The sequence below is a fragment of the Mastomys coucha genome, unplaced genomic scaffold (assembly GCF_008632895.1).
Source record: "Mastomys coucha isolate ucsf_1 unplaced genomic scaffold, UCSF_Mcou_1 pScaffold12, whole genome shotgun sequence".
Taxonomy (NCBI): domain Eukaryota; kingdom Metazoa; phylum Chordata; class Mammalia; order Rodentia; family Muridae; genus Mastomys; species Mastomys coucha.
The window spans coordinates 27,839,883-27,851,111 of record NW_022196894.1 but is presented as its reverse complement, the minus strand read 5'-3'; the positions used below and the strand labels follow the sequence as shown (position 1 = coordinate 27,851,111).

Genomic DNA, 11,229 nt, shown 5'->3' with positions numbered 1-11,229 from the left:
CAAAAGAGGAAGTTCATTAAACAAACAAATCAGCAAACACAAGACACTGGTAAGTTTTAAGTTTCGTCTTAGAGGTGGGACTGAGTGCTGAGCAGTAGCTGGGTGACCTCTTAGCACTTTTTTTTTTTTTTTGGAGATACTTTTTAAGGGCTAGTGGGTACTTGGGGTCCCAGAGATGCCAAACCTACAGTCTCAGTGGGGTTTTAGCCCTATTAGGCATCTGTCATGGGAACCATTCAGGGTCATTTTGTAATCTTTATAGGCCTTGCCCAAGTGACCTTGGTGACATTCCTGGAACAATCAATCCCCATGAGGGGAGGAACCCTTCCCAGGACTTTGGTCAGTGTTGGGGTTGGATTCAACTGAGCACAGAACACATGAAATTCTTTTCTGTTTCCGAGGAAAAACCAGGGCATCTGGCCCCACCTGCCCAGCTCCTCACGGTAGGCCTCCTGCCTCACTCCTGGGTCTGTGGGAATGTAGGGATATCTGCCTTAGGGTCCTGACTGGGACCATAGAAAGAGACTTGTTGCTTTGGGAACAAGCAGCTGAGTCCCCTCCCCTGCAAGGATCCCTTGAGTGGATCAGCTAGTCTTGGACAGGAAGGGCCAGGGAGAACTTATGGTGGAGGATGGCTTGACCTGGCTCTCGGGGGAGCTAGGTGTGAATGGAGGCAGGCAGAGTGGTCACAGGACATGGTCCACCCTGGTTGGTGCCTGTGGTCTGACAAAATTAGCGCTGCTGTCTCTTCATCCCAGAGTGTCAGACTTAGATGACAATGTTCATATCCATCCTAGAACTAAATTGAATGTTTGTTATTTGTCAAGCACTATGCAGTCCTTTAAGCTCACTGTCTAATCGGGGACTATTTTAACCTCAAGGGCTAAGGGTTCTAATCAGCATGAGGAAATTAAGGCTTTGATAGATGGAGAATGGAACTCTTTGAGCCCACACAGCTAGTAAGTACAGTGTCTAGATTTGAACAGAGCTGGCTAGTCTGACAGAGCCAAAGTGCTTTTCCACTCCGTTTAGAGAAGAGGAGCAGTCAGAGGGAGCCACAGACATTCCATTCCTTTAGCCTGGTGCCATCGCTTTACCCAGCCCTGACCCAGGTGCTGGGATGCAGAGTTGGGAGCCAAAATACTGCAGTGGGGGACTGACCCTGGGGATTCAGTTGGGTTACAATCTACTTGAACACAGAGCAGAAGGAACCATGCTTAGCAAAGGGCACCAGTGACCTGCCAGGCGAAGGAATGACAGTCCAGGAAGGCTTGCTGGGGACTCCTACTGGTCTGGGGAGGTGGGTAGAACAGGAGCAGGCAGTGAGAGAACAGTAGGCACAGACTTCCTGCAGCATCACCGAGGGGCTGGAGGCATGGCAGAGCCAGAAAGTGGCTCCATGCCTTCTTATGTCAAAGTGCCAGGGAACCCAGCAAAGAGCCAAGCTCCCTGACCCTTGGCAATGCAGGATCTGAGCACTACAGACCGAGAAGTACTGCTGTAGGGTACTGGAGTCAGTGTCAGTGGGTGGGGTCTAGCCTCACACCTTATGGGGTGGGGCTGGGAGCCCTGGGACCTACCTGTGCCTAGTGTTTTATACAGTTACCTATGTCTTATGAAGTAGCTTTCTTCTTCACCTTAAAACAGACTCATGTTTATTATGTTAAAATATTTAAAAATGTGTATATATTTTAAGAGCAGAGCCAATATAGATTTATTAAGGAAAAGTAAGAAAGAACCAAGAGTGAGGGGGGAATCCAAGGAGAGGATGCCCTGAGGCACTTTTTTAAAAACAGAAACTTTTTTATTTATTCTTTATCAGTTCCATGCATGTGACCAGCGTATCTTGATCATCTTGATCACATCTACTCCCAAGCCCCCTTCCTCCCCTGATACCCCCAACACCCCCACTCCCAAGCCCCCTTCCGCCCCTGATACCCCCAACACCTTCACTCCCAAGCCCCCTTCCTCCCCTGATACCCCCAACACCCCCACTCCCACCTTCACGTTTTTACTGTTGTTTTTTTTTTCATTTGTTTTTTAAATAACTCACTGAGTCCAGTTAATATTGCCTGCTGGAACTTGGATTAATCCTCTGGCTTGACCTGGAGCCAGGCTTGTGTAGGCGACCATAGTGGCAGTAGGTTCATGAGGCAACAGCCGTGTCCTGTTCAGAGGTCAGCATTTCGTAGCACTTTTTCCTCTGGCTCATAAGTTCTTTCCACCCCCTTACCAAAATGTTCCTTGAGCCTCGTCTCAGGTCTATTGATACGTGGATGCTCCGTTCAGAACTGAGCACTCTACATTCATCTGTTCTCAGAACTTCCACCAGTTATGAGCCTTAGTTGCTGATCCCTGCAGAGGAGCTGTTCCTACCGAGGCTGAGGGCAGCACTAGACATATGTGTGTGTGTGTGTGTGTGTGTGTGTATGTGTGTGCATGTATATGTACATGTGTGCATATGTGTGCATGTGTATGCACATGCAGGTGTGTGTGCATGTGTATGCACATGCAGGTGTGTGTGTGTGTATGTATGTATGTGTGTATGTGTGCATGTGTATGTACATGTGTGCATGTACATGTGTGTGTGTATTTGCGTGTGCGTGTGCACATGAGTGACATTGCCTATTGAAGCCAGAAGGTGGCATTGAGTTCTTTGGAGCCAGAAGTACTGACATGGATGTAGAAACTGACCTTGGTGGAGGTGGTGGTCCTCTGCTAGAGCAGTACATGCCACCCCCAGAATATACTCTTAACCACTGAACCATCTTTCCAGCCCTATTGCTTATATTTCTTTTTTAAAAAATTTGTTTATTTATTAAGTGTGTGTATGAGTGCATTACACCACGTGCATGCAGGTACTTGACCTGCAGAAGCTAGAAGAGGGCAGCGCTTCTCCTGTGACTGCGGTCACAGGCAGTTGGGAGCCAACCCACATGGGTGCTGGGAGATGAACCCAGGTCCTCTGTAAGAGCAGTGTGTACTCTTAACCTCTGAGCCATCACTCCAGCTTCTTAGCTTCTGTTTTTTTGATAGTTTGTTGCTCTAGTCCCCTTTCAGGGCCACACTAGCAACAGTAAATCTATGCTTTAGATGTCAAGACTGTGTAGTCAGCATGGTTCTGAATTAACCAATGCAGAGGCAGAGCCTCAGAGTTTGCTTAACTGCCTGGGTCTCAAGCAGGCCTGGAGGTGGGGTGGGGTGTCAGGGAGGGCCTGTGCAAGGTACCAATCTATACTTCCTGAGGCTTTCAGCCCTTTGACTAGTTTGCTGGTTTAGAGGAAATGAGGTCAGGCCTGAGGATCAGCCAGGGGCACAGATGAGCCCAGATGCACTTCTTGCTTTCCAGGGATCTTGGAACAAGCAGTTGTATCCAGCCTGCTGGTGAAGTAGATCCCAGGTACACTGGGGTCAGACCCTGGGCTCCCAGCACCCTGGAGAGGGAGGGAGGCTTGGCTCTGTGGTGGATGACAAGTGGAACAGCTTGGGGCTCATAGAAATGTACCACCCCAGGAGCGGTGGACAGGATGAAGGCTGTTTGCCGTCAGTCAACCAAAACAATCAGATGAATAACACACACATGTCAGAATGGAGGAAAGGCCAGGTGCCCTTCATTGCTGAAGTCTGGGGTGCTGCTGTGGTCATTCACTGGCCTTTCTAGGTGCATAGCGTATGCCTTCCACAGCTGTGGCCTCTGGTGCAACCCCGCTGCTGTATCTGGAGTGGGAGTGCCCAGTGACTTGTTCTTTTGAGGGAGTGCTAGGGGACCCCTCAAAAAAGTGAGTCTGTACCTTTCTTACCACTGAGAAGGAAAAGTGTTAGGACCAGGGCTGTCGGGGAGGGATCTCTCTGCTCCACATGAAGTGAGCCCATGAGCTCATCACAGCAAACCTCTGATGACTGGTTAAACCAGAGCTGATCCTTGCCGAGCTCAGGAGAACCATGGCCACTCTCAGACCAGATCATGTAAAATATAGCCAACTCTGGGCTTCAGGCTGTCTCTGTATTTTCTCACTATAGCCTTCTGAGGACCGACCCCCCTCCCCCAGAAGGTAGTATTGTCCTCACTGTTTTAATGATGAAGTGAAGCACAGAAAGGTGACATCACTTGGCCACGGTACACAGCTATTCAGGATTTGAACCCATACTGCCTGGCTACAGTGCTCACTCTTGGTTACTCTGCAGTGGGGATGAGTCTTAGATTAGGAATGGATCATTTTCTTTTCTTTTTAAAGATTTATTTATTTATTTACTTTTATTCTTCAGACATACCAGAAGAGGGCATCAGATCCCATTACAGATGGTCGTGAGCCACCATGTGTGGTTGCTGGGAATTGAACTCAGGACCTTCAGAAGAGCAGTCGGTGCTCTTAACCGCTGAGCCATCTCTCCAGCCCCGGGATCATTTTCTTTCTGCCTCCTCATTCCATCCTTGTAGACTAAGACAAGAAGGAGCTTGTCCTAACCCTGAGAGAGCACCTTGTTCTGACCTAAGGATACCCCCAGGGACCGAGAGGGTGACAAGGTTAAGGACACATGCCTATCTGCATAGCTATCTGAAGCCTAGCCTCAGGGACCAGGCCCTGAGCTAGAGTGGATAGCTCCCTAGAGTCACTGACCCTAGATTGACCCTGCCCCAGAGGCCCACGCCCTTTGCTTACCTGTGGAACACTGAAGGCAGCTGTGACCCAACCCGACAAGATTCAGGTTGAAAGAGACATGGACAGACAGCGGGTGGGATGACTCTAGGCCTGTGTGAGGAATGAGTCTGCCAATCCCTCCCTATTCTCTGTCTTATATGAAAGCGTTGTGGGCTCAGCAGAGATTCTCAGAGCACACATGGGCCAGATCCTGACCCCTTGATATCCAAGTCTCATGCTATGGGAGATCTGAGTTCCTTGTCCTGGTCTTGTCTAGGTTTCTCCATGGAACAGGTTACAAGTCTGAGAAGGTTGGGGGTGGGGAAACAGCTCCTCGGACTCTCTCCCAGTCCCATGTTCCCTCGGCTCCACAGGGGCCAGATGTTCCTCTAACACCTGGGTGGATTTGCTTCCCCGATGTCTGTGCTACCAAGGGTCATAGTTTTCTTCAGCATCAGGATTCTTGACAGTTGCCTTTCTGAGGAGCATCTTCAAGGCCTTGTTTTCTAAGGTCAGTGTATGAAGGAGGCACCAGGCCAAGCGGGTGGGAGGAGGAGGACTGGGTGGCTCAGTGGTGACACTTGTCCTCAGGAGGCCCTGGCTTTTCTTCTGTGGTACTTCCAACCATGGCTCCAGACGTCCCCCAGGCAATGCCAGGGGGCCTGTGGTCTGCGGAGGGCCTCTCGGGCTTTGTCGCTGTCTAATTACTGTTCTCCTGTGTATGAAGAGTCACCATGACCAAGGGAACTTCTAGGAGGAGACATTTAGTTGCGGGCTGAGTGGCTTACAGTTTCAGAGGGTGAGTCTAGGATCATAGAATCAGGAAGCCTGGCAGCGGGTAGGCAGGCATGGTGCTGAAGCAACAGCGGAGTGGGAGAGCTTGCTCACGTCTGATCCACAAGCGCAGACAGAGTGAGAGACTGGGCTTGGTGTGGGTACCAGTGGCACACCTCCTCCAACAAGGCCACACCTCCTAACTCTCCTTGCACAGTCCATTAGCTGGGAAACAAGCATCCAAATATGTGAGCCTATGGGGGAGGGGAGGTATTCTCATTCAAATCACCACAGTCAACGTCCAGGGCAAAGGCTTCATAGCCCTCACTTCCCTGAGGACCTTTCTCTGGAAACTTGCTTTGAGTACCAATGGCTAGGCCATGTTTCTGGCCTGCTGATAGCCAGGGTCTGGATGGACTCGTTCCAAGAAAGGGTAGCTGCCTCCCGATCTGCTCACCGCGCCTTGCGGAGTTTACCCAAGCATCCAGACGGAGTCTGCAGGAGTCAGCCCTGGCCAGCAGGGGGCAGCAGAGAAACAGGATTTCCTTGCTTGCTTTTTTAATTTTTATATTGTTATTGTTATTGTTATTATTATTATTATTATTATTATTATTATTATTATTATTATTATTATTATTTTGGTTTTTTGAGACAGGGTTTCTCTGTGTAGCCCTGGCTGTCCTGGCACTCACTCTGTAGACCAGGCTGGCCTTGAACTCAGAAATCTGCCTGCTTCTGCCTCCCAAGTGCTGGGATTAAAGGCGTGCACCACCACTACCCGGCTTATTTTTTATTTTTAGTAAAGTCAAATGTATTCTATCTACAAGATATTTTCTTACAACTTTTTTTTTTGTCCACTCTCTCTGTAATGACAGCACCTTGGCAACCTAACAGCAGATAACGTCGTTCCTAACTGCTCGTTTATTCTGTGTCCCCATCTAAATGTGCTCATTTAGATGTCACGATCACCATGACTTGTCAGTTCTGTTATTATCCCCAGTTTGCATATGAGGAAGCTGAATCACAGATAATAACATGCCTAAGGTCACTAGACTAGAAAGTCATGAGCCTGGGATTTGAACCTCTACTGGTCATGCGACGATACCACGGTTTTGTGAACCACCCTGGTTCGCAAAGTGCATGTCTCCTGAAGGGCGGGGGCTACTGAGCTCCAGTTGGTCTTGCCAGGTGGGGATGTGACCCTACTGTTTCCAGATAATTCTGAAATGGGAACTTTCAGTATGGAACTCCCAGTTTGTATGTGTGACCTGTGAGACCACCAGGGACTAAACAAAATGCACTTGTAGGCTACACCACTCATTTGTGACCTGTTAGTAGATGGGACAGTTTTTTGGTTTTTTGTTTTCCTTTTTTGTTTGTTTGTTTGTTTGTTTGTTTGGTTAGGTTTCTCCTTTTGTTTGTTTGTTTGGTTCTCTCAATACATCCCAGACTAGCTGTGAACTTACTGGTTATCCCAGGCTGGCCTACTAAACTTAAAAGTAAAACCCCTGAGCTATCTCTGCCCAGCCTCCGGAGCACTGGGAATGGTACCCACACTGCTGAGAGCCATAGAGTGCTGGGAGTGGCACCCACACTGCTGAGAGCCACAGAGTGCTGGGAGTGGCACCCACACTGCTGAGAGCCATAGAGTACTGGGAGTGGCACCCACACTGCTGAGAGCCACTGTGCTAGACTTTCTTTTCTTTTTTTTTTTTTAAGATTTTTTTTATTATTATAGATAAGTACACTGTTGCTGTCTTCAGACATATCAGAGAGCGTCAGATTTCATTACGGGTGGCTGTGAGCCACCATGTGGTTGCTGGGAGTTGAACTCAGGACCTTTGGAAGAGCAGTCAGTGCTCTTAACCACTGAGCCATCTCACCAGCCCCTCTTCTCTTTTCTTTTATGAAAATTCAGGAAACTAAAAGCTTGGTCTCCCTGGGTGTCCTGTAGAACCTTTGTGTCTGGATCCTAGAAAGTTCCCTGGGACTAGAAAAATGGGGAACAGGCAGGTGGGTAGGGCCACACTCCGGTAGGGCCCAGTTCCGAGGAGTCGAGTCCCTGGGCTATATCACCTTTAGCTGACCCAACTCTGAGCATGGGGCAGGAGCTGCTCTCAGCCAGGCCCTGAAATAGGCTGAGCTCTGGCAACCCAGAGGACTATGGGTTAGAGCGTTCACCTCTGGGCTGATCTGCTCATATTATATGTACTATGTCCAGCAACTCCATACTCACTACCTATGCCCCTCTTGATTGCCTTTTTGACTCATTCCACATCATTCTCCAACCTGGAAAGAACACGAACACTCCAGAAGATCCAAGTTTGGTTGGTTGGTTTGGTTTTTCCTTTTGTTTTTTGTGGGTTGTTTGTTTGTTTGGTTGGTTTTTTGTTTTTAGTTGCTTGTTTTGAGCCAGGACCTCTCAATACATCCCAGACTAGCTGTGAACTTACTTGGTCTGGCTGGCCATGGCCACTAATTTGCAGGGTATCTGAACAGGTATTGTGATTCCTTTGCTATCATGAAATGAGATCTAGGTTATTACCTTCCACAAGGCTACTGTACGGTGATAGGAACCATAAGCTGTTAAAACCATAAGCTGGGGCTGGTGAGATGGCTCATTGGGTAAGAGCATCTCTTACTGCTCTTCCTAAAGGTCCTGAGTTCAAATCCCAGCAACCACATGGTGGCTCACAACCATTCGTAATGAGATCTGATGCCCTCTTCTGGTGTGTCTGAAGACAGCTACAGTGTACTTATTTATAATAATAAATAAATCTTTAAAGAAAAAAAACACAAACAAACAAAAAACAAACAAAAAAAACCCATAAGCTGAAACTGGGGTTCAGTTGTAAAGCTTTCCTAGCACATACTGGGCCTCGTTTTCATCCCCCAAAATGCATCACACAAGCAACTGTCCCCCAGAACACATACACCACTTCCAGAGGCTGATTCTCACTCACAGCCTGATCTTGCCTTTGGGAGGGGTATGTGTGTGTGCTCACTGTCTAGTGCTCTAGGCACTGCACTCTGATGCCCTTATTAAAGGCACTCTCTTTGTTTTGTTTTCTGTCCTTCTTGGATCCAGATGATGTTCCAGGGAGCCTGGTTGTGCTGGGCCTCACTGCTGCTCCTGGCCAGGCTCATCCAACCTTGCCCCGTGGGCTGCGACTGCTTTGGCAGGGAGGTGTTCTGCTCAGATGAGCAGCTGGCTGTCATTCCCCTGGACATCCCCCCACACGTCACAGACATCATCTTTGTGGAGACTGCCTTCACCACAGTGGGGACCAGGGCTTTCAGTGGTAGCCCCAACCTGACCAAGGTGGTCTTCCTCAACACTCAGGTTCGTCACCTGGAGCCCTGTGCCTTTGGGGGACTGCCCAGGCTGCAGGATCTGGAGGTCACCGGCAGCCCCTTCTCCAACCTCAGCACCAACATCTTTTCTAACCTGAGCTCGCTGGGGAAGCTCACCCTGGACTTTGACAGGCTGGCGGCTCTGCCTGAAGACCTCTTCCTCCACATGGACACCCTGGAGTCCCTTCAGCTTCAGGGAAACCAACTCCAGACCTTGCCTGGGAGACTATTCCAGTCTCTGAGGTATCTGAGAACCCTCAACTTGGCGCAGAACCTCCTGACGCAGCTACCCAAGGGGCTGTTCCAGTCACTCACCAGCCTGCAGATGTTGAAGCTGAGTAACAATATGCTTGCCAGACTCCCTGAGGGAGTACTGGGCAGCCTGGGCAGCCTGCAGGAGCTCTTCCTGGACAGCAATGCCATCACGGAGCTGTCCCCACAGCTGTTCTCACAGCTGTTCAGCCTGGAGAAGCTGTGGCTGCAGCATAATGCCATCTGCCACCTGCCGGTCTCTGTCTTCTCCTCCCTGAGCAATCTGACTTTTCTAAACCTGAAGGACAATGCACTGAGGACTCTGCCCGAGGGTCTCTTCACCCACAACCCAGGTCTGCTTCACCTGTCCCTTTCCTACAACCAGCTGGAGACCATCCCCTAGGGGACCTTTACCAACCTGTCCAGTCTTGTTTCCCTCACACTCTCGCACAATGCCATCACCTCCCTTCCTGAGGATGTTTTCAGGGACCTTGAGCATTTGGTTACACTCTCTCTAGACAGCAATAACTTGACGGTCTTGCACCCAGCCCTCTTTCACAACCTGTCCAGGCTTCAGCAACTCAACTTGTCCAGGAACCAGCTGACCACGCTCCCCGGGGGCATCTTTGACACAAACTATGACCTCTTCAACCTGGCTTTGCTTGGTAACCCCTGGCAGTGCGACTGCCATCTGTCCTACCTCACGAGCTGGCTCCATGTCTACAGCGACCGAATCTTCAACACCCATACTTTCTGTGCAGGTCCGGCATACCTCAAGGGCCAGTTGGTGCCAAACTTGAAGCAGGAGCAGCTGATATGTCCAGTCAACCCAGGCCACTTGAGCCTCAAGGTCCTGGGGCTAGATGACAGGGAGCCAGCGGGCAGTTGGGATCTGGCTGGGGAGGGGAGGGCAGCTCACAGCCAATGTGTCTACAGCAACCCCGAGGGCACCGCGCTGCTTGCCTGTGAGGAGGGCCAGTGTCGCTGGCTGAACATCCAGCTGTCTTCCAGGGAGGGCTCAGACTTCCCAGCAATGGCCTACAATTCCAGTCAGGAGTGGGAGTTGAGGTCAAGCTGTGGCTCCCTAAGGGTCATTGTGTCCATTGAGGCTCCGGCCGCTGGGCCTTAGGTGCAGCGGATTCGGAAGTCTCGGGGCAGAGGAAACAGAATGTCTAAAGCTAATGTAAGGGACGTGACCACAGCTCCAGGGCAGGGAGGAGAGAGGCCTGCTTCACCTAGCATCTCATCTTCGGTCACCATACTCTCTTGGAGCCTATGGCCTAACAAGGTCATCCTCAAATCTTCTCAGGTACCCATGAGAACCATGGTCTAGCACAGTGGTTTTTAACCTTCCTAATGATGGGACTCTTTAATACAGTATCTCATGCTGTGATGAACCCCAGCCATAAAATTATTTCATTGCTACTTTTATTTTGGTACCATTTTGAATGATAATTTTTTTTTTTTTGAGATAGAGGTTTGGCAAAGGGGTCATGGCCTACAGGTGGACGACATCCCCCAGCCCCCCTCCCATCTCTGTGTTTTCCTATCATTAAGCCTCATCTCATTCTCTGCTCTGAGTCCTAGCCTTGAGGTGTGTTCACCTCTACTCTAGTTATACAAAGTAGAGGTTATGTCCCTTTAATAGATCAAAGGATCAATAGCCTGTTCTGACTTCTTGGCCCCAATTTTGTATTCAATGGCTAGAGGGAGGAAAAGGGTGTTCGAGAAGCTGAGGTGACTGGAAGAGGGCGGGGCGGGGCTGCGCGGGGAAAGGGAGATTGTCCTGGCCATCTCTCGAGCTGCATCCCGGAGAAATCAAGGCAAGGTGGTACCCTAGGGCAAAGCCCGGCTGTGTGGCTCTCAGGAGGGCAGTGTGGCATTGCCTGTTCAGCACACAAGTTGGCTATTTCCTGAGGAGGAAGAAAATACCTGAGAAAATGACTCTATCCGATTAGCCAATAGGGGCCTTCTAATTATTTATTTATTGTTGTTATTATTAAGGGTCAAACAGTCTCACTGTATGGTCTGGCTAGCCTGGAGCTCTCTATGTAAACTAGGCTGACCTTGAACTCACAGACATCAGCTTGGAGGAGGAAGAGGAGGAGGAGGGAGAGAAGGAGGAAGAAGAAGAAAAAGGAGGAGGAGGAGGGAGAGGAGGAGGAGGAGGGAGAGGAGGAGGAGGAGGAGGGAGAGGAGGGAGAGGAGG

General features: G+C 49.7%; 1 protein-coding gene across 1 annotated transcript; it reads left to right on the top strand.

Annotated features, from left to right (window-relative positions):
- Positions 1 to 383: 383 nt before the first annotated feature.
- On the top strand, positions 384 to 10,149 carry Cpn2 (carboxypeptidase N subunit 2). The gene is given in 2 exon segments (XM_031364667.1): positions 384 to 443; positions 8,503 to 10,149. A coding segment is annotated over 1 exon segment (1,647 nt). The 5' UTR covers positions 384 to 443.
- Positions 10,150 to 11,229: the final 1,080 nt, after the last annotated feature.